The following is a 23,491-nucleotide window of genomic DNA, read 5'->3' as shown; positions in this document are numbered from 1 at the left end:
TAATAGCTGTGACTGTTTGTAGTTGTAAATGCTCTGATTACATTTGAAACCTCTCAATCAGGCAGTCACTCGAATGTTGGAGACGTTTGTAAATCTGCGCCTGTACCAGGGACAGAATGAATATTGTATTTAGCCTTGTTCAGTGTGAAAAAACAATGTCTGCAATCAGAATAAAAGTAATTTCTGTGTAAGTTTTGCTCCTCCTGAGTAAAAAGCTGTATGTGCTGTATATGATGCCAAATGACTACTTGATTGCAAAGTACCTTAATCAAATGTATGCACAAGAGATGAAGCGGTTGTGTCTCTTTATGTGGTTACTGTGTTCCCTTTACAGCCACAAAATCTGCCTAGGCAACACATTTGGGAGGCTGTATATCCATATTTGGGGCATTTGTTATGGTGTCAGTGATTTATACATGGTCCGTGGCTGTGCACCTCCTACACAAGAGCATGATCTACAAGCTGGTGTCGACTCTCCTTTTCCCATTATATGACTGCCATTATGTCCTGGTGGGAGGCGCGCTGCTTTTACAACATATGAAAAGGCCTCATTTTATTGACCAGCCCCTCCAACCAGCACCACATCTACCTGTGTAATGTATGCCTTATATAACTCCCCTTTCACAACTACACTGAAGGCCGTCATCCCACAAAATTACCCGCGCTTGTTCACGCTCAGATGAGCTTGTACTGTGAGCGCTCGCCCGCCCGTCCGCCCGTGCATGCATGCGCCCCGATACAAGGAGATCGGGCCCTTTATCTAATTTCTGAATCGATCGTTGCACGTTTGCTCCCCACGGCATGAAAAAAAAAAGCTCCTCTGCAGTTGAGTCAGAATGCCCACAGTAAGATTTTGAGTAAGAACAGAGGAGAGACATCATAAAAACGTGCTCTTTAGCTCCGCTGTCTTGCATTTTTAAGTTGGTTTTGTGCAATTTGTGTTCCATTGAATGAATATCTAAAAGGCACTTTTTTCTGGCTTTTAATATGTGAACTAATTCTGTCTCGTATTCAACCAACAAACAACGAAAACTGCGGAGGAGAAACGTATAAATATAAGACTTCCTTGGGCCAACCATGTACTTATGTGAGCGATTCAATAAATAATGCTACGCTATTGTCTAAGCTCTACATTATTGATCCCAGTGACTGATATGTATAGTGAGCACTATTGAATTAGATAGAAAAATGCACCCAATACATTGATTTTTCTTTCTTGTCTTTTGTTACATAATTGCACCTTTTGGCTATTCGCGTACTTTGAATGGAAAAGTGAAGCCAATTGTTTCAGTATCAGCCCGTCGTGAATTTAACAAGCAATGCAATATTTCTGAACTGCAGCACTGTTTGGCACGTTGGGCTTCAGACTCTGGTTTCGCTGGTCCAAAACTGCGGGTCGGCTAGAAGGAAGGGGCCAATGAGTGAACTGCCCGTCATCTCTTTATTGCATCTAAGTGATTCTTAAATCACTGGAATGTAGTCATTCTCCCAAATACTGTGTATCCTTAAGCCCTGAAAACACTTGGAATGTATTTCTTACCTCATAAACGATTTGCAAAGTAGCAGCCTTCTTCTCTCTCTCTCTCGTGCACAGACATTCTCTAACCCTTTTACTGCACATTACCACCAACAGCTACCAACGTTTTTAGTCTCTAAAAATATTTCCACTTTTTGTGTGAGGAAACAAAACAGGAAACAGTGCTGACATTGTGTCAAATGTGTGTGAGATGTCCACTGAATTTAGCATGTTAACCACATAGCTCCAACCTCTCCTACCCTGAAAGTGTAGCCCGGGTAGTTCCAGCACGGAGTTTGCTTCTGAATGAAGCATAAAACGTTAAAAATATTTCCTATTTTCTTTATTATACCGAAAAATACACTGAGTTTATGGCTTGCTATCAGCAGCTAGCATGGCAGCTGGTTGCTACAGCCTAAGATAGCAATGGCAACGAGTAGCAAGCCCAGTGCAGTGAGAAGTGGTTCGGATAGTTCACATATTATGACGTATTATGACTGTTATCAACATTGTGAAATGGTTTCAATTTGGTGAGGTATATACACAAAAAGTAGAGTTAGAGATGCAGCTAACTGTCTTGACTAGGAGCTTGGAGCACCTGGGGAGTGTTAGTCTTGCTAGCACAGGCGCTTTAGCAGCTTCCAGGCTAGCACGCTAACTTTAGCAACACAATACCAATGTCAAAACTGTTACTGCTATTCTGATATTCTGAATCGTAGTTCATCTTTTAATGTTTTAAACTAATATTCTTATATATTGCACCTTTAGCTTTGCAGCGCAACATATCTGAGTGTGTGGTTAAAAGGTTTAAACGGACTCCATTTTACGGCATTATGTGCACATGCCAAATAAACACAGTCAAAGGAAAAGTGTGACAATCTAGAAAATATATTTATTTATTTCCTTGCCAGGAGTCAGATGAAAATATTGTAGCAAATAACATGCAAACGCAGCACTGCATATTCAAAACAATATCATTTTGATAGGCAGAGCTTTTTTTTGAAAGACACATCCGGCCGACTGAGTGAAAGAGTGACGTTCGCTGTTCCTCAGCAGAGGCCCTGCAGGGCTGTGAGAAGACTGTAAATGCTTTGACAAACATACACACACGGGCAATACACTGTGAGCGAAATTCAAGGAGTTCCGTGATGCACACCAAATTCAATATACAGAAGACAATAAGGTGGGTTATTTGTGCCTGTCAGTCACTGCCGCTGCGAGCAGCTTGGTGGCCGCGAACTTTTCTGCCTTGTTCTTTTAAATGCTTTATGTGGTCACAGCGAGAAACTGCTTGTTTCGCACAATTCCATCACGGAATTTTTTTTCACGCGAGCACTCGCACTCTGGGTATCCCTCCATCAGATGAATCAAGCAGGAAAATCCAAGCAGCTACGGATACTGCAGTGTTCTCCTGCCTTATAGAAACACAGCTGGAGTGCATCTGTAGGTAAACACGTCTGTATATTTACAGCGACACGTATCTGTGGGAGATTTCCCTGCATCTTATTCATTCATCACGAGGGGCAGACCATGCAGACTTCATCGCTCCCGTCAAACGGGGACATAAAATGAAAAGAAAAGTTTCTCTGCACATTCAGAAGCATGTTTTCCTGTAATTAATTCGAAAATAAATGCGCGATGTTTAAGATTTATGGCACAAGATACTCCCCACTACTGCATTAAATCGTGACTGGAGGGCCTGAGGATGTTGTTTTAACAAGTAACTGAACAATTACAAAAAACCAACACAGCGAAGTAAAACAGCGTGTGTTTGGATCTGCCTGCTTTGTACACTGGATGAAGCAAATGAATCTTTAAAGGCTGAGAACACGCTTTCACCATGTCTCCTTGGAAAAGGGTATTTTTTTAAATGTATCTATTTTCTGATGACAGGGCAGGGGGGATTACAGTGACACATTTGAATTATACAGGAACACTCTTATTCCTGTTATGATTTCTGCGGTGGCCTCTTTGTGGTCTTGTGCTTTATGTTTCATGAGGCTGGGTGTGGCTTTGCTGCTGGTCGGAGCGGTGCCGGTCCACGTACCTGCAGCTCGTTGAGTGTAATCAGCACCTGCTCTTATACCCAGACCTCTCCTCTGCATGGTGCCAGATTATCGTCGTCACCTCCAGTGTGTGATCGGACCAGAACCAGCTCCTCAGCCGGTCGCCACCCGGCCTCCAGCACCTCTGTCACCCCACACAACCCTGACTACCTGATCCAGCTTCCCATGTAAACCGTAAGTCTCCACCTGCACCACACTGGGAACCCTCCACCTGCGCTCGAGCTCACCATCACACCCTACCAACAAACCCTTCATATGATTAATAAATTCACCTTTCAAGTCACTACCTAACCATTTTTAATTCCATAAAGTAAAGTACTTCTTAAAGAAAATTCATTGCTCTACAGCCATTACTTTATTGACTTTATAATACATTCAAAGTCACTGTGCAAAAAAATGTATCTCTGCAGAATCATATATGATATCATCATAACTTATATTGCATGTTGCAATTTAAAGTTGATCTAATCTTAACTGCTTTATTTACTGTGCTGTAGTTAATCTACAGCAGTGCATCGTATTGTATAATGTCATCATATATTTAAGTTCATCTGTCCTGTGAGAACCACATTTCTCTGACTGCCTGAGCCTGCTTCACGTGTAAATCATTAGAATTTTCCAGATAATCCAGGAAGGGGTTTTAAATTCTTCATTTACACTCAAGGAGTCAGGAGAAATGTTCTCAGCCCGTAAAGGAAGGCTTCATAATTCAGTTCATCATAAACATTTAGAATCAAAACATCTGGAGGTGCATGGTTTTCACTGGACAGGAAGGCGCTGAAAATCTGAAAAACAATAAAGAATGTATAAGTTTTACTTGGATATGTTGGACACGCCATAAGCTGCATACCATATTGACATTTCTACAATATGTGCTATATCATGTTCATATTACATGTATCAGTGTGGAGGGGATGGTGGTGGAGCTACAGGCAAGAGGGCTGCCAAGCCAGTGACCACTGTTCAGGACTGTGCTGCAACATTTCTACATTGTGAAATGACTGGATGTTTTTGACGAGGGACCAAGGGGTTACAACATTTTGTCAACGTGATGCCAATTCCATATTGTTGTAGAGACCTCAGGGCAAATTTCAACGCATGTTTGTGACCGCCAAAATGTGTATTTCAACAATGAACGTGACCTTTTCCAAACCCTGACTTTGTGTTTTTCGTGCTTACAACTAACCACAACCATCGGACCACAAGATCGGCACCAACCTAAACCAAAAGAAACATAGAGGAACATAAAGAAATGGCAATTGTTTATGGAGAGGCATGTAATAGAAATACTGAAGAACCTCAAATTCGTACTTTAGTGCCGTACTTCAGTGAATGCACTCCGTTATATTCCACCCCTGATGGAAGCTGCAGTTCTAGCAGTCCCACACTAATATGACCCATAACTTATTTTCCACAATGGAGCACTTTAACACTTTCCATTTCCCATGAGCATTTTAGGGACAATATAACACAGTGTGAGGCACTATAGAGCTTCCCGGCGCCATTTAGTTACTCGTATTTCATTGTCAATTAACAGCCCAGGCTTTTTATCAGACAAAAGGCACACACATGAAAGGCAAGGTAGGGATGTTTTCTCTGCTGTCACGAATCCCTCTGCTTCTCTCAATTCAGACAGTGATCAGTTAGCTGAGGAACAGAAGGGTTAGAGTTCACAGTGTAGTATCAGGTAAACGCGACATCTTGCAATTCTTGATGTTTTTAAAAGAAACAACGATACAGTTGCGCCCGTCTCCACAAAGGGAGAACATTTGCAGTGTCTATCTGCCATTCACGCTCTGTCAGATAGAGCTCAGCAGCCTTAAGGCCCGTCCCAAATATTTAATGCCGGCTTTATGGCTCCCTTAAGAAATATTATCAAGTCGTTAACCTTGCCTGACAGGCTGACCCCAGGCAAGAACTCTGGGAAATGGACCAGTACTTCTGGTCAATAGGGTAATTATGTCACAGAGAAGGTCAAACTGCAGTGATTTACATTAAAAAACATACACAGACACACTCTGAAGGAGATACGCAGCCGTTTACTGCCGATAAGGACGCGCGGAGACCATTCTGCGCAGAAACTTTTTACACTCTGGTTCTTTTAACGTCGCCACTAGAAAGGCTGCGTTATCCGAGCACATTTAAATAGCGGTTGATAACAGAGTGACTCATGTTCTTACAGTAAGAATAACTGCAGCTCATAGCAGTTAGGATTTAGTCAAGAGGTGCACTTAATGACAACGTTGTCACTTAATGGAGTATACTTATGCTATGCTATACGTTTCTCTCCTGTACTATATACTAGAGCCTGACTGATGCTGATAGTAGGAAGTAAAACATTTCAGTCGACATAGTACACACATTTTTTGCAGCGATCCTTTAAATATAGTTATTAAATACATGAGACAAAGATATGTAAAAAACTGAGAATTTTTTTAATCAGTTTAACATGACACAGGGTGCTAAAACAATAAACTTACTGGGAATAAAATAACTAGAAATATATTTTTAAAAAATTCTGCATTATAGTTTACAAAAACAAGAGTTTTCGCGTATTAGGCAACATTATAGCGACACTGATTTAATTGTGCTAGGCCAGTACTGGATGATATTATCAATCAGGGTCTATGTTTAACTCCAGATTCATCTGATAGCTATGAGCTAGCTTCAAGATGAAATATGAAATTATGAAATATCATGCATTGCTTTTAATTACTATCAACTAGTGCTAACTATCAAAATCCAGTGAGGGAAAGTATCAAACAACACTCAGTTAGGTTAGCTGAATATAACATAATGTCATGCAACTTTTATACGTATTCTCCACTTGTTTTTATATTATCTTTTAATCAATATCTTTACTCATAAATATGTTTTTTTTATAAAGTTTAGGATTCATATTGTGTTGACCTATGGTAGAATATTATGTATGTTATTTAGTTAGAATCAGCAATGAAATAGGCTGTTTACATGTGAATGCATCGATAATAATTATCCACTAATAACAACGCGATGCTGAAGCAGCCACACTGTCTCCAGAGCAGATACCTCTACTAGTTAATTTAGCTGATTATGTAGTTCTTCCTCAAGGCTTTTATTTAGAAATGAGGGTTCTGGAGTCATACTGCTTCTTTTCCTTAAAGGGGCACTATGTAGTTTTGGGGAATAAATTTAAACTCAGAATCTTTCCATAACTGAATAAACAAGCTGTTCTCAGAAGAAAATTAAGCCCCTAGAACACTGTCAGAAGCTAGAAAATTGGCAGGGTCTGCCTCATATAAAGAAAAGTAAAACAGCAGGAAGTTGTGTTGTCCTTTTAAGATCAGTTTGTTTATTCAGTCATGAAGACAAAGAGAGTTTATTTGGTTTGTTTAGGCACAGGGACACATCAGTTGAGGATGATCTTTCTCTTCCAATTAAAATGTCTTCCCCCAAAACTACATACTGTTCCTTTTTAAGGATCTAAATACTTCATTTTATCTGTGTAGGCATCTGTCAAAACCAGTGTTACAAGCAGCTGTATGATTTAAACATTGAGGAAAAATAGGGTTGAAACAGCAGAGGGCTATTAATAATCCAAATTTAATACACACATTACTATACTTAATGTACATTTTGCTGATGATATGTCAGTAGTCTTACTTTTTTGCCATTTTTTAAATGTGTTTTGCTGCATAAGAAAAGCGTCCAAAGCATTTCCCCTCAGGACCAACAGGCTGCTGATCACTCCAATAAACACACTGAGATGAATGAGACCGTTTGGGGGAGAGAGAGAAAAAAAGGTACATTTAGAAATAATTTAACTCAGCTACTTCCTGCTTCATTGGCAATTGGACGCCAATCAGAGGCCACATGCTCATAGACCGAAGATTGGCATTAATTAGTAAAAAACTCATTTTTTTTCCGCCCCCTAACAACGCCACTGGCACGAGCTCCGAGGGCGGTGACTTCAATTGGGCGCCCTGGTGTCCAGAGAACAGGCGCGCGGATAGAGAGAGAGAGAGAGAGAGAGAGAGAGAGAGAGAGAGAGAGAGAGAGAGAGAGAGAGAGAGAGAGAGAGAGAGAGAGAGAGAGAGAGAGAGAGAGAGAGAGAGAGAGAGAGAGAGAGAGAGAGAGAGAGAGAGAGAGAGAGAGAGAGAGAGAGAGAGAGAGAGAGAGAGAGAGAGAGAGAGGGAGAGAGAGAGAGAGAGAGAGAGAGAGAGGAGAGGGAGAGAGAGAGAGAGAGAGAGAGGAGAGAGAGAGAGAGAGAGAGACAGAGAGAGAGAGAGAGAGAGAGAGAGAGAGAGACGGATAATTGAAAGACGTTTCTTTTCATGTGATCATCACAGGCGCGCGCACAGACACCGGCGTGTGCGCACACGTGCACCCACACGCACCGTTGTGGTTTTCTCAACAGGTCCACGGGGGTTTGGACCAGACCTCTCTCTCTCCCACTCTCTCTCTCTCTCTGAGTCTCTCTCCCTCCCCAAACCCCCCCAAAGCAGTTGGCTCGCGCGCGCTCTGTCTAATTATTCCACTCTCGCGCAGGAGAGTGCCGACAGCCGAGAGCTCCGCACCGCTCTCCATCTCTCCGCTCCGCACTGCGATTCGGTGAGGTGACGGCTCTCCCGGCAGGACACTAAACCAGCTCATCTCACCCCCCCTACCACACACACACACACACACACCTGGAAGGAACCGTCGGGGGCACGGAGACGCGTTTTCTGAGGAGAGAGACCCCCGAGCGCGGACGACAAATGTTCGAGACCCGCGGCCGGTGCCCCCAGACCCGACGGGGAGGGAGACCAGCAGCGCAGTGATGGGACAGTTTTCGGGAGGATGCTACCTGAGTTTTGGCGTCCTGGTGCTTCTCGCCTCGCGGGTCCCGGCCACGTCAGCGAAAGGTAAGAAAACAGTCCACACTTTGATTGAACGTCCTCACTCAACATGAAGCTGGAAATAAAAAAATGGTGCAGCTTTTTTATTTATTTCAAAGCTGTCCGGAGCTCCTGAAAAGTGATATTCCAAGAAGTGTGTGTGTGCGTGCGTGTGTGTGCGTGCGTAAAATACATCTCCCAGCTCGCCCTTTGATTTGCTTCAGCTAAGTTTTTGTTAGAAATACGCCACTCTCTGGCTGAGAGAGTTTGTTTCAGAAGGCTGCTGTTGTTCGTTATTATTATTATTATTATTTATTTATTTATTTATTTTTTAAAAAGCTTCAAAGTGAGACGAGTTTTACTTAATGCCCTATAATTAAGCTCATTAGGAATTCATAATTGAGTCTGGAGAGCAGATTTGTTCAGATAAGAGCTGCACTCCAACATGCTGCTGCTCGCTCTGTTGCCCTTTGCCACGTTTTAATTGTGGTGGAAAGGAAGAGCATAGTATTACATAGATTAATACTACACCCCCGGTTTCCTTTTCTTTCCTGGCTGCTGTAGCCACCACATGTGGACAGATGCTGCTGCAGGGTCTCATTAGCCACATGAGCTGGTTCATTCAAGAAGTTGAAGAAGAAAAACCTGTTAAAAAAAAAAAAAAAAAAAAAAACAATCTGAGGCTTTCGCAGCTTGTGGCTCTTATTTTGCTCACTTATTTAGCCTGAGATATTGTCTCACATAACACCCGGTGTACTCCCAGGGTTGGTTATGGAGATGACTGCTTGAGGGAGACTTCTAATTGATACTGTGTTAGCTCTGAAAGCTGTGGGATGCGTTTTTGTTTTAATTCCTCAGGCGTGTGCAGACGTTTGATGGCAATAAAAGGTTAGTTGATACAGTGAGTGTGGATGATACCGATCCACCGGTTTCATCGGCAGCGGCTGTCTTTTGGGGGGAATCTGTTTACCTCATTAGAGTTCGCAGTGTACGCCGGAGAGGAGATGGAGATGTTATGCATTGTCTAAAAAAATCTTGTCCCTTTTGCCGAGCGAATGGATCGTTGTGAAATTTCTTCTTCCTCCTCTGGTGAATCTGTCCTGACCTATTGACATCCATTAAGCTCACACGGTCGTGTAACAAAGATGCATTTGCAAGTCAATTAGTTAACTAGCCCCGAGGTTTCCATTTCTGCATCCCAAGTTTTGAAATTAGCTTCAACTTATGCATAGCATAAATATTAGATTAAGCGTATGTATCTTCAGGGCAACTTTGCATGTCGGGATCAGGGTTGTTGCCACTCTTTTTTTTTCACCATTGGAGTATAACCTTTTGAAAAACTGGCTGTGCATTGTATTTACATGACCAGCTTATCCTCGGCGGGCACGTTTTCATGTAAAACGACGCACGACACATGAAAGAAGTGGCCTCTGCTTGGCATTGGAGAGAAAAAAAAAGGAAGAAAAAAAGCAATGTTGTGAGTGCATAAAAGGAAAATGCCAGAGTGTGCGTTCACAAGCTGGATTGGTTTACGTTGTTATACATCTGGCAGGTTCTAAAGCGGGGCCCTGCTCTTACGATGGCTCTCAGCCAGGCTCTAAAATAAATATTTATGCCGCGCAATAATATGGATGTCAACAGTCAAATACTTTATGCAGAAAACGAAATGAGATGGAATGGAAAAGGCAAACTCCTCAAGAAACGGACTAAATAATAACATAAAACATGCAGGCGAGACGAAGTTATGGAGCCCGAAATGAATTAACACAGCCACATACGTGTTCAGACCTCTACAGATGGTGATTTAATTCTCACTTAGTTGCTGAGTTGGAATTCCGCAATCCAAATGTATTCCTTATGTCTTGCAGAGATAGGAACCCAATCAGCCATCTGCATGCACACATTTGATTTAAAGTTTAGCGCATCGAGAGAAGAAGTGACGACAACAAACGCACCCCAAAGGAGAAACCTTGGAGGTGTCTACAGGTGGATCCAGGGGGGCTGATGAAATGTCGGAGTGTTGAGCAGATGGTTGTTGGTGTTTTTGTGGTGAGATCAGCGGAGCAGCAGCATTGGCAGTGAAAGAGCAAGCACGTGCACCACAGCTTGGATATGTTATATGTAAGTACAGTTAGTCACCTGAGTCATCTCTGTGAAGACCTGAGACTCTTTTTCTGCACGAGTTCCTCATCGCTGGAAATTTAATTTCTCTCTAGATTCATGTCCTCAACCAAAGTCAAAAACTGCAATTAGGTGGGCCAAATAATACATTTTGATTAAACTCTCTTACAAATTATGTAAATGGAAAATGAATTTGTTAACCGGCAACTGTCTACACACCCAATTGGTGTTTATTGAAACATATTTTTGAACATCTTTTTTGTAATAGGACCTGTTGAATATCATCCACACCGGTTTGACCAAGAAATTGATTAGCCAGACTTGAAAGCTCAGCCCCTGGCTAACTGGAATAGGGATGAAATATTTATTTTTGCCACTCTTCTAGACTTTTCAAATGTTATCTGACTGATGTTGGTGAAATGAGTTTGCTCAAAAAGTGTGTAAACCATTTTACAGCCGCTCCTTTCACAATGTACGCTTATGGGAAAACGTGATGTCATCATACAATTTGGACGAAAACTGGTTTCGAAGCCTGGTGCTGTTGGCACAGTTTGGATGTTTAGGATTGAGGTGTTTTTTCAAAATAAAGGCATATCTTAAAGACGATGATGCAGATTGATGGTTCCACTTTGCATCAATAATATCGGCTCGTTGACTGTTGAACAGATGTATCGTTCCAGATCAGTGGATTGCACCTCTAGTGGGAAAGCACTGAGGGACAGACACGTTGCTGACTTTGGTCTTTGTTGACAGTAACAAAAATATAAGATAACACCACCTTATCCTTTCAAACAGGACGCTTGTAGGACTTAAACTAATTGGATAGTAAATGATTTGAAGCATCCGTTAAGGTCTTAATGCTCTTTATAAGGTTACTGGGGTACAATCAATAAATGCTGTGAGTGCGCTGTGACACTGACGTGACAACACTGTTAAGCCATGTAACCGGTCAGCCTCAAGCAAGCCAGGATGGAGAAGCACCAGCCTACTGTCTGCCATGACAGATGCCTGATTGACCTTAGATAATTGTGGATAGTTAGGATGTCCACTCCTGACCTTCCTGCAGCCAGAATGTCACACAGGACGCTGAGGAAAAACAACACAATCGCCTTAAGATGTTGTCTTACGATATAGGATTTATTTAGATGTAGGAACATAAATTTGCAAAAGCCCACAGTGGCCAGGCCTTGCGATGTAGCACATAAATTGTGCCTCCTGCTGCTATGAAACGCGTCCTCGTTGTAGCAGCGGCGTAAAGTGAGGGGGAAAAAAAAAAGAAAAAAGGGAAAAAAACTCAAGATAGAGACGGAGAGAGTGAGAGAGGTAGAAAGGGCAGTGCAGTCTTCTCTGCCATGTTTTATTTATCCCAAAAAAATGACTGCCAGACTCTTTCTCAAGCTCCGGCTTTGATTTAACTGACATTTCACATGAGATGAATTCGCGAGCACAGCTGGGCTGGTATCCACAGTTGTTTCTATTCTGTAGGAGATCGCACGGTGGTCATATTGCCCAGTTTCACTATTGCATTATTCAAAGGGAACCCATTTTTCTATCCAACGCACCAAACTCCCCCCCCCAACACCCACCCACCCACCTCTCCTCTCCTCTCCTCTCTCCCATCGTATCTTCTCTACATTCAGAGGGAACAAAGCTCCCCAGCAGCCAAACAAGGGGAGGAAAATATATTGTGGACAGTGAAAGCAGAATGCTACAAAATGATGTATGGGGAAATGATGGCGACTGTAACGCACAAGAATAAACACACACACATGCTCATTACAGTGATAAAGTGTGATGAGAGTCTGGGCTGGATGGACCTACAGTAGAAATCAAACTGCCATTGTTTATGAGTCTATGGGATATCGAGAGTTTGGAATCTGGTCAATAGATAAGCTTTTGTACACGATACTCCCGGGAGAGGTGAGATTGATTGGAACTGAATCCTCTTGTTTGCTCCAATAAAAAAAAACAATGCTTTCATTAGAAGTCTGCAGTTGATGGAGCTTCATATGTTTTTTTTTTTTCCCAATTCCATTGTGGTTGTAGGTATATATGTGTAGATAAATGGCGATCCCTTTCTCTACTTTCCAATCAAGCTTGGTCTTTGTTATTGTTAATGTAAAATTCTCACCATGCAATTAGAGGCAGTTATTCTTGGCATGATATTGTTCAGAGTCAGCGTTCGTCAGGAGGTTCGATCCTGATACGAGTCCTTTAATGCTGGTGAGTGCTGCCGAGCCCTATCATTACACTAATGTATACCCAAAAGGTCCAGCTGCCCTACACACTGATGAGGTAAGATACAACAAAAAAGAATTCAAGTAAATACATATTTGCACCAAAGATGCTCATTATGAAGATAATTACGAGGGATGTGCGCGATTGGTCGACTACAAGAAACACGAGTTGATTAAACATATTTTATTCATGTATCCAAGTCTCTTCAAATGTTGCTTTATAAAAAAACTAGTATCCATTCCTGATGATCACAACGGCAGTAGACTGTTGGGTTTAAGATGTATTGATGTATTTGCTATGTAACTGCATTCACCTAATGAAAACGCTGATGCTGAACATAACATGGTTTCAGGATGTTGTCATGTTTCGTAGGATGATGTTCTTTATGCATGAACATTAGTGCCACACATGCCAGGGGCATTAAAAGCAGGAAGAATTGTCATTAACGGTTTGAAATAGCTCTCGTCATATATATTAGGGCTGACCCTAATGACCCAAATAGGCCTCCAACCCCTGCCTGTTACCATGGTAATTGACGTCAAAATCCGTATTCGAAATGTTCAGGGTTCATTTGTTTTAGTTTTTTTTTTTTTTAATATAGAAAAGGAGATGTTGTGTCAGCTGCACAGAAAAAGAGGCAAAAGACCGATGGAGGACCAGAATTGGAGTTTATGCAGTTTAATTAGTCTTGAAAACCCCACACACATAAAAACTAGCCATGTGTAGATACGCGCCTCGTTGTCCTGAAACTATGCACAACTGGTATTTCTGCAGTGAGGAAGTTGAGATTTGAGGGCAGGGATCGGCAAGACAATGGCCTCTGTTATCCCTCCTATCCTGACCACACGTCTGAGGAAAGTAAAGGGTTCTGACAAATATTCCCCCCAGACCCACGCCTACAGTCGCTGTCGAGCCTAAGTTTTAAACTTCTATTTAGATAAATGGAAAATAAGTCTGTAAGAACATCCCTATTGTTTATACCCATGACAGTAAATGATGTGCAGTGACGATTAGATATCTATCTGGCACATACAGATACCAGCTGTAGTCTATAAATTTGTGGGGTTGCAATTAACGATTATTTTTCATTGTCCATTATTCAGCCTGTTATTTTCTTGATTTAAAAAAAAAAACAGTTGTACAATTCAGAAAATGGTGAACAGTATGGATCAGTGTTTCCCAAAGTCCAAGTGGATGTTATCAAATGGTTTTTTTTTGTTTGTTTTTTTCCCCCCAAACCGAAAGATATTCAGTTCACCGTCACAGTGGAGAAAAGAAACCAAAAAAATATCCACATTAAAGAAGCTGGAATCAAAGAATTTTGACTTTTTTTTTTTTTTCTTCTGCAAACCAAATAATAGATGGAAATCAATTTCATAGTTGCAGTTCTAAAAGTTTTACACATTTAATTTGTTCAAATACTGAAGGTTCTGCAGAGCCAGAGGTTCTTTAAGGAGAGCAGCTGTGCAGCAGCAGACTGCGGTGGGCAGCAGAGTTACAACGATAAATGGACTGAAGTGCGATCGCGTTTGTTAAAGCTCACACCAGTCAATTTATACAATCCCAGCTCGGCATCAATACCAATTCTTTTGTTATTGCGCTCTGGATATCGCAGCGTGGAGGCATAGAGTTACATGCTACACAGTGATTATACTTTCATCATTCAGCATCGTTTATACGTGTTGCATGCATACAGGGTGGTTTCCATGCAGGCGTTGTGATGTCGGCCTGCTGGGAGAGTGACGGGGTGTCAGGTGTTGCCATTTCTCTCGCCTCCCGCAGGTTTCGCCTCTCAACCTTGAGGCTCCCTGTTCGATGAGAGCTAGCATTGCTGTCATGTGTTTTCTAATAACACTGAAAGGTAAGCCTTGGAGATAACTGCCCATCCACAATGCAATGCACCATTCAATGCCTCACTGGCTCACTCAAGGGCATCGTCACAAAGGCAGGATTCACACCACACACTATTCACATCAATGCCAAACACTCCCACCACCCCCACCTCCACCCTTTACCTTCCACTGTTGTTTCCTCCAAAGCGCTTTTATTTTATAAATACCCCATCCCGCCATCCGTTCTCGTTGTCCACTCCTCCGTTGCGATTCCCTTCAATGTAATTTAGCTTCAGAGGGATTGTTGCAGTGACAAATGTTTTGGTTCTGGTATCATTTCTCAACTCACCTGACTAAAGGCGAAAAGAGGGCTGAGCTCGGAGAGGCAGAACGAGGGAGCGGGGGGACGTTAGAAGGAAAAAGTGGAGGAAGAGAGAGAGAGAGAAAGACAGATAGGAGGATTACAGTGCAGAATACTTAAGTATCTCATGTTATCAGTAACTGCCACAGTAGTTTGTCAGTAACAGCGAGCACCTGTCACTGCTCTCCCTGATGAATTAATTTCAAGAGTAATCAAAAGCAAATACATATTTAATGACTTTCAGATTAAAGCAGGAGTTCAGTGTTTGTTTATAAGCGCCCCGCGTTGCGGTGTTTTGACATGCAGATGCGACCGTGTTCACGCATAAGTTTTGGTGTTGTCGTGTGATATGAAATATGATTAAAGTTGATAAAAGAATGAACACATTAGAAATCTGCGTTGAAGTTCCTTTTCCTTTTCTTTTCCTTTTTCATTTTGATATTCTCTCACCAGGGACACTTCAACACAGATTGCACTAGATGACAATATTGATGTGGAAAGTATCGGAAACACATCAAAAAATTGATGAATGTTAAGAAATCCACAGTGGGGAACATGAACATGTGATTGATTTCCTTGTTAGTGTGCTTCGGATCCAATACTGCCCTCATGCCATATACATCATGAAGCATAAGCTGTCATGGCTGTGTGTACGGCAGCCATCAGGCATGGGAGCTTTGACAGTGTCCGTCTGTGATGCTGTACTGTGCAAACACAAAAACAAGCTTTGAATTCATGTACTTTGCAAATTGTTGTCAGTTGAGCTGACCTGTAATCTCATTTAGGGAGGGGAACTCTTGGCCCCTCGTGACTCGATTTGATTGTGATTCAGAGGGCTATGATGCACTTATCAATATTATGTTATAAATATTTTATTATGATTTTTATCTTTCTGCATTACTACTTTTACAACAAGGGTTTTATATCTACTATTATCAGCCTATTTCAGATATGTTGGTATTGGCATGTATGTTTTTTCACTCTGTGATGAATGTGTACTGTGTTGCTAACTAGCTAGCCGTGCTAACAATGTAAACAGTAACACTTCTTAGTTCACAACTGCTTGCTGCACAGCTAATTGAGCTAACTATCTTAACTACAGCTATCACTCTAGGGATTATTTTTTATTTATTATTATTATTATTATTATTATTATTATTATTATTATTTTTTGTTACTCCCAAATATCAGTTTAGGTCTCCAAAATCCAGTATCGATGTGTCAGGGTTTATTTGATCCATAATTGAATAGATGGCTTCACTACCATTACCTTGGCTCATGCTGAGCCATGCTCATTAAAGATCAAGAAGCAGGCTAGAATATCAACATGACACATGTTGAGAACTGTTACAGGCGATGAAGATGATGTCCAGAACTGGGTTTTACAGTTCAGAGAGAACCTTGTGCTAGAATCATTTGTTCCCCTCACCCATTCCTTTTAATGTTGTAGCTCTTCTTTCCCGTACTGTCTTTGTCCTGTTTCTTTCTCATGAATGCTGTACTGTTGAAAGGCTGGTTAATGGCCAGAAAGCTGTTTGGCTGGTCTGTGCACATCCCTTATATCGAAAAAAAAAAAACCCATTTTGTTTAAAGTGAAGTTTGCCATCCCTCTTCCGTTAGTGAAAGAATTCAGATAACACCACAAGCTCCGGAGAAGAACTGTGCCCGGCGATATTTCACGCAGCCCCGTCAGTTCTCAATGGCCATTTGGTGCTTTTGTGAGTGTCAGAGATGCGGGATGTGGTTTAAGAGTCCCTCTTGAGGTATGAAGCCTACATAATACCTATCTGTAGTCATGTGTGACTGTAGGCTGTAAAAACAACAAAGCTCTGTCATTCATGAAATAAAACAGGAAGTGGGAGTCCATTTGTCTTTGAGGATGACTTCTGAGTCCTGCAGACAAAAGGGGGAAAGATTCAGAGGCACTGTTCAGCTAGAACGCATTAAAGTCAAAATTGAGCTCAAGTGATAGCAAAAAAATGATGACTTCCATGCTTTGTACTACAGTGAACTCAGCACAAACAGACTATATTAAAGACTAATGCGTTTCCCTTTAATCCAGATTTCATGAGCCTATAAAAAGAGACATTCTAAAAAGACACAATTACCTGCTAATAATTGGTCTTTTTTTTTTTATCAAGCTTTCACACTCCTCCCTCAAAGTCATCAGCAATCATCAAAAGATTTTCTATTAAAAATGACTTTAGAATTTTAATTGCTTTATTGATTCTGTAAAGTTGTTATCTTACTTTCGTGTTAGAGTTTCTCAGTGCCTATCGTAAAGTAAAAAAAAAATGTTATTGACATCTACTTCGATGTATTTTTGAGTTAAAGGTGCACTATGCAACATTTCACAGGCTTAAAAACAAACAGACACTGACAAAGATGAGGGATCGCACCTTAGATCCAAAAACACAAGAATGCATGGTAACGATACTTCTCATAATTAAAAAGAAAACATTTTAATGGACTGTCAGAAGATATTGATAATTATATTGTCTCCTGAACAGGCACATCACAAACTGCCAGCACCATGTCTAGACTACACGATTCCACCGTGCTGCAGGTATTGAATCAAGAGTCTTGCTTTGGCAGGGACATTTCATTGGTTTTGGGCAGAACAGCATGTTTCTCGCTGAGCACAAAGGAGTAAACTCCCTGGGACAAGAGGCACACCTGTGTTTGGTGGAGCTGTTTTGAAACCACGCTGTGATTCCCTACACCTATCCTTTCTCTTTCCCTTTGCTGTCTCCTCCTTTTTGTTTCTGTCTGGCAGTGAAAAGCAGGACTTGTTTGAAAAAAGGGGGTTCAAAGTTCACTTAACAGTCTGTGCAGCTCATCTCGCAGCTTGACTGCCATGTCGTTCCCCCTCACAGCCAAGATTGGCCGACACTGGTCGGCTGTCCTTTCCCTTGTTTCCCTTGTGGCCTGCTCGGTGGTAAAATGTTGCTCTGCGGTCAGATCTGCAGAGTTTTTCCTCTATTTCTAATGCGCCAACCGACTCCAGCCACTCAAACCTTACCAAGACCATGTTTTATGTTATTGTGTGTAGCCTCATTCACGCTTTTACTTCTCTGAAGTATCTTCAGCTTTTATTATTTTCACAGCAGCGATTCTGGCTACATATGTTGTTGTTGTTGTTGTTGTTGTGTTTTTTGTTTTGTTTTGGGTTTTTTTTTTTCCATTTGCACCCATTCTAGCGTAAGCCATTACTTATTGCTTTTGTCCAGATTCGTATTAGTGTTTATGTCCGTGTAAACTCCCGTAGTCTTTTGATTGATGGTCGGTCACATTCGCTCGATATGAATTCAAATGAGAAAACAAAATTCTGTTTGTGCTGCTGATTTACATTTAAATGAGAATGAATTAAGCATTTTTAAAGCGGAATGTGTAGAAGGGGAAAAAAAAAAATGTGGATATAACAAATATCCCACTCTGTTTACATTCTTCCAGGGTGGTGTTGAATTCCTCCCCTCTTGCGTATTGACAATGGTTAATGACTTGAACATTTGAATTTAAATGCTTATCCATACGTGAGGTTGTGTGTTTTCTCCAGCTCTCTGAGCGCCACTGCAAGGTTATGCATGTGTAACTTTGATGAGGTTCCCCTTCAGCCAAGGACTCCCCTTTGTCATTAAGATAGATAACATCTATTCTGCGCATCGATGTGGCTACATTCATTTAAAGACTACTTTTGTTTCACCTCACAGACAGCAGAATCAATAAATAGCTTTGCCTATTTAAGCTTCATTTCATCTTGGCTGCTTTAGATCAACTCGAGCCCAGAGCCCAAGACGAAACAGCATTTATAAAGCAGAGGCTTCTATATACACATATCTTGGAGTAATAGACTGTTGTTATGTTATCTTTTTATTAATGCATACAATTTATTTGAAAAAGACCTAAACCAACAATGAATTTATCCTAACAAGTATTTCTGTGAAGCGACAGTCTGAACTCTGTATGGCTCCAAGCTAAAGAGCGCCACTATCTTCCAAAAACTATTAAAAACACATTAAACAGCTGTACTGTCGCACCGGGTGATGTGCTCCTTTATTGCAATCAACACTGGGGGGTGTTATTTATTCCGGTACAACTCCACAAGATAGCTCGGTGTTGGGGGAGATGTCAGGCTGGTGTACTCGCTTTTATATTTAAACTGCATTGCCAGTTCAATGTTTCACGCTTAGGTTGATGTGAGGCGAGTGCACTAAATTAAGGTTAATGTTTGGGATGGACCCCTGAAACTGACCACTAAAGGGCTCCGGTCGGATAACAAGGGTCATCAGTTGGATTTAAGCTCTTTACCGGGACGATTCAGACACTGCAAGTAGCACAAACAGCTCAGCATAGAGGCGCATGATTCTGTAGTCTCTGAAAGAAAGCACAAAGGAACAACTGCATGCACATCTGTACAGTAACACAAGGCAAAATAGCTAGGCTAGCAAGTTAGCCTAATATATAAAACCCCTTCCTTTCCTTTTGCTTAAGAGTCTGTGGTCAATAATCGGCATCACAACCAGACTCCCGTTTCAGCTTAATCAGCATCATTGGCGTGGATAGTGATAGCGTGGATACCAGCAGGGACTTTAACACAAGGTCTTCTTGGGTGTTGAGGAGCTGCAGACTTTATTCATGATCAAACTGTAGCCTGCACTGTTCAATTACTGCCACAAGACAACTTTACTGCTAAACCTTCCCTCTGCTCTGATAGTTAACACCCGGCTGCTGTGAGCCCAGCCACTGTCCCATTCACCACAACCTCTACACACACACACACACACTATGCCACCCTTTTAATGCCATACACTTGAGCCAGTGGCTTGTACTTTACTATGGATGAGGTATGACTCTCGCATGCTGTTGTGGTCATGCGTCATTATTCCATGTTAGTTAATAGTTAATGCACAAAAAGGCCAAACTACGCTCGAGTGAGGCTATAGCAATGGCACAGTAGGAAACACAGTCCCTTGATAAGCTGAGGAGAAATGCATTTCCTGCACAAAGAAGTCCAACACGTCACGAGAGTAAGTCTGCTGCTGGACATCAGTGTCAATCAAAACAAAACACATGCTGTCTGTAGCGTGGGAGTAGTTGTCCTCATTGTTAAACACCAACATTGCTTATTCACTCTACTTTTAATTCATTTCAGCGACCATGAAAGACACTGTTACCTTGAAAAAAAAAAATCACAGATTTCTCTGGATTTGTCCATTATTGGGATAACGAAAGTCAACAAAGAAAACACAAAGAAAGATGTGAAAAATAAATGTGTGCGCAAGAAAGATCAAGTTGTTATCTTGGCCGTTTAAATATATATCTTTGAGCAAGACTGGCGAATGAATGTTATATATCTTAATCAAAACTTTAAGAGTTAACAAAAGCAATAAAAAAAAATATATCCGCTGAATAAAAGACGCTGAACCGAGTGATTCAGCTGCTTGAATAAAGTGCCCTTCTGTACAATAAACCTTTATCCTGAGTGATGTAGTTTGCCATAAATCACTTTCGTAGCAGCGTGGCCTTGTTGTCAAAAGTCAGGGCAGAACTAGGTGTCACAGGCGGCGCATTAGAGAGATGCGTACAGTATTTCTGCCGGATGACTCTTGCAATTGTCACCCTGTCGTGCTCTCGAACCGGAGCATACACGTGTACCGACAAGATCCCCATTCAAAGCGTTGAATTGGAGAAGCATCTGAAATTGAAATGTCAGGTTGAAATGAACATGCCTCGAATTAGAATGTGGAAACAGGAAAAAAAAAGAAAAAGGGAAAAAAAGACAAGCTTTTGTGCAGCAGCATCTCATGTTGACATTTTTCTTTGCGTTGTGTTTACCGACTGTATCCAATACCACGGTACCAGAGACCAGGTTGGAGTGAAAAGCACTGCGTCTCGCCCGCAGAAAAATCTTGAAGCCTTTCTTCTGTGGAGGATCATAATGAGACTGCAGTAACTGTCTCATTCTCCCGCACCCAATCAGTTATCTCGAAGATCTGCTAATGTCTAGGTATCCTTCTCCTTACTGTGTGTGTGTGTGTGTGTGTGTGTGTGTGTGTGTGTGTGTGTGTGTGTTGTATAGCTGTAATCCAAAACAAGGCCTGATAAAATGAGAGGATAAAACCCAATTACCCAGTAGGCAGTCCTGAGTCATCTCCCATTTGTTCCAGCCATTTTCTCCTCTGTCTACTCCTCTTTATCTCGACTTGTATGGTTTACTCAAAGACCACCTCTGCTTGTAATCTGTGGGTGAAAAGAAATAACGATTAAAAGGGGGGGGAAAAAAAAGAAAAAATGTGAAGAAGAACTGAAGTGATAGAGTGAGCTAATCGATGCCGAGCGGCCGGCGCGCGGGGATTCTCTTTTCTCTCCAGTATAATCTTCCAATGTGATTGTGAAGTTTGTGTGTGCCCGGTTTCTGAGGGGACCAATTAAGGAACGGCAGGGCAGGAGCCTGAACTGCTGGCTCTCCTAATAGCCTCCAGGCTGGAGTGGCCCTGATCCATAGTCAGTCGATAACGCTGGCCTCCCTGGTCTCGGCCAATGAATGCCGACAATCAGACCCGACATTGCGAAAGAAAAATAAGGGTCAGGATGGAAAAATCCTCCTGTACTTAAAACTTTTTTGTGAAAACATTTTCAACGCTAAACTGTTGTCATGGTTAATATACCACAAACTTACCCAAAAGACAGCAGAGTGTGAGACAGACCGAGAGCAGCAGGCTCGTGACCTTTTCCAAAAAAATTGAGAGAAATTGCCGTCTTTTTTTGAGCTTTAAGTACACCGTCACGTGTGTGTGTGTGTGTGTGTGTGTGTGTGTGTGTGTGTGTGTGTGTTTGTTCATTTCTCTTTGTCAGATTCGGTCTCTCTTATGTCCTCGTTGTCGGTGGATCGCGGTGTTTGTTGTGGCCCCTCACACACCGGAGGGAGTGTGCCGCTGACATTCAGATCCCTCTGCGCTGACCTACAAGCTGTATGATAACCTACAGGAACAGTGGGTTTGTTTTTCAAGGCTAATGGAGAAGACTCCCAAGACAGAACAGAAACCGGTGATGTCATGACCCATCTCAGAGGGATTCTGTTCACTCGGAGCGCTCTTTCCCTGCAGTCCATAATGTAATGCGACTGCTTAAATTTAATCAATAGCCACAGATATCATGATACCAAGTTCTTTAAACACACTAGGCTTTGCATTAATGTTCTATGTACAGTATGTTCCCGTTGGGATGCAGAGTTCGGGTATTAATGTATGTAATACGTAATGTAATATTCTGCTGGATCACTGCTGAGGAAGGAATGCTGATGTTGCTTCTTCAGTCCAGTTTCAAGATTTCTGTCGCTGCTCGTCTGTGGATGAGGACTAATGCATGAGAAGGGTTTAGGGAAGAGAAGGAGAAGAGTACAGCCGGTGACATTAGTGGTGTCATGATTCTCTAAATCCAGGATTTGATTTGACTTAGGCTCATATCTGGATTGTCAAAGATCTGCAGATCGTTGGTTTTATGCCTGACATCTTCAGATTCTTCTTCAAAAAGATAGAGGTATTTTCCGACAAAAGCTTTAACGTTATTCTGGTGTCTTTTTTGCAGAGTAGAGTTTGGAAAGTTCAATTAGTATTCACTAAAAATAAAGATCCTAGAGTTCATCCAAAAAAACAACAAATCGTATTCCCGAGAAACTTGATTAGTTAAGTTTATGAGTAAAGTATTGTTTTAAATCAAGTCAAAGGATCTCTGAAACATCTCTGACATTGTTGGAGTAACCATACCAGTCAGTTGCTTGTCTCTCGATGACGGTGTACTGAGAGTGCAGCTGAAGGCTAAGCTAGTTGGATGTGCAGTGGTCAACACAAAGTACTGCCTTTGATTGTGATTGAGAATCGAAATCCTGATGTCCCCTGTTGACACCAAAAGATGTGCATTTATACCTTTTTGTCAAACAGGACTGCAACCAACAATTACGATGATTACTGTGATTACTTCGATCAATGATTCATCTGCCAAATATTGTCAAAATCAGTCATTTAGTCTATTAAAAGTTTTTTAAAAAGTTGTGGAAAAAAATGGTCATCATAGTTTCCCACAACACAAAGTGACGTCTTCTAATTGCTTCTTTTGTCCAACCAACAGTCTTAAACCCCCCAAAACTCCTAATTTATTGTCTTAAATGAAGAAAAGCAGCAAAAGTCTTTGACAGTTTTTCTTGAAAAATTACTGAAGCAAATAGTCTATTCTCCAAATAGTTCTTTGACTCAACTAACCAATTAGTTGACTAATTACTGCAGCATTGAAGATCATGCTGGTTCTGTCCCCTCGTCTGTCGGGCCTAAATATAAAAACAGTCCAATGCTTTTGTACAGAGAAACATATAACATATTTGAACACTACTTAGCAGATTGTCATGATCTTTGGTAAACTAAAAGGATTTTACAGAATCTATCAAAGTCTAAATCGCTCTTTTCCTGTTTCGATTCTTCACTTCCAGCCATTTTCCACAAATGTTT

At 41.4% G+C, this 23,491-nt stretch overlaps 1 protein-coding gene across 1 annotated transcript in view; it reads left to right on the top strand.

Moving 5' to 3' along the window:
• Positions 1–2,561: 2,561 nt before the first annotated feature.
• LOC119029989 (netrin receptor UNC5D-like) overlaps positions 2,562–23,491 on the top strand; it is a 187,991-nt gene continuing 167,061 nt past the window's right edge. Inside the window, exons 1-3 of the mRNA XM_037117275.1 lie at positions 2,562–2,699; positions 3,607–3,756; positions 8,110–8,465. Of these exons, the coding sequence (XP_036973170.1) occupies positions 8,381–8,465 (85 nt within the window). The 5' untranslated portion in view covers positions 2,562–2,699; positions 3,607–3,756; positions 8,110–8,380. The remainder of the gene's footprint in view (positions 2,700–3,606; positions 3,757–8,109; positions 8,466–23,491) is intronic.

Source organism: Acanthopagrus latus, chromosome 12, assembly GCF_904848185.1.
Source record: "Acanthopagrus latus isolate v.2019 chromosome 12, fAcaLat1.1, whole genome shotgun sequence".
Lineage (NCBI taxonomy): Eukaryota > Metazoa > Chordata > Actinopteri > Spariformes > Sparidae > Acanthopagrus > Acanthopagrus latus.
Note: the sequence above shows the minus strand (reverse complement) of the source record. Positions and strands in the feature narration are given on the sequence as shown.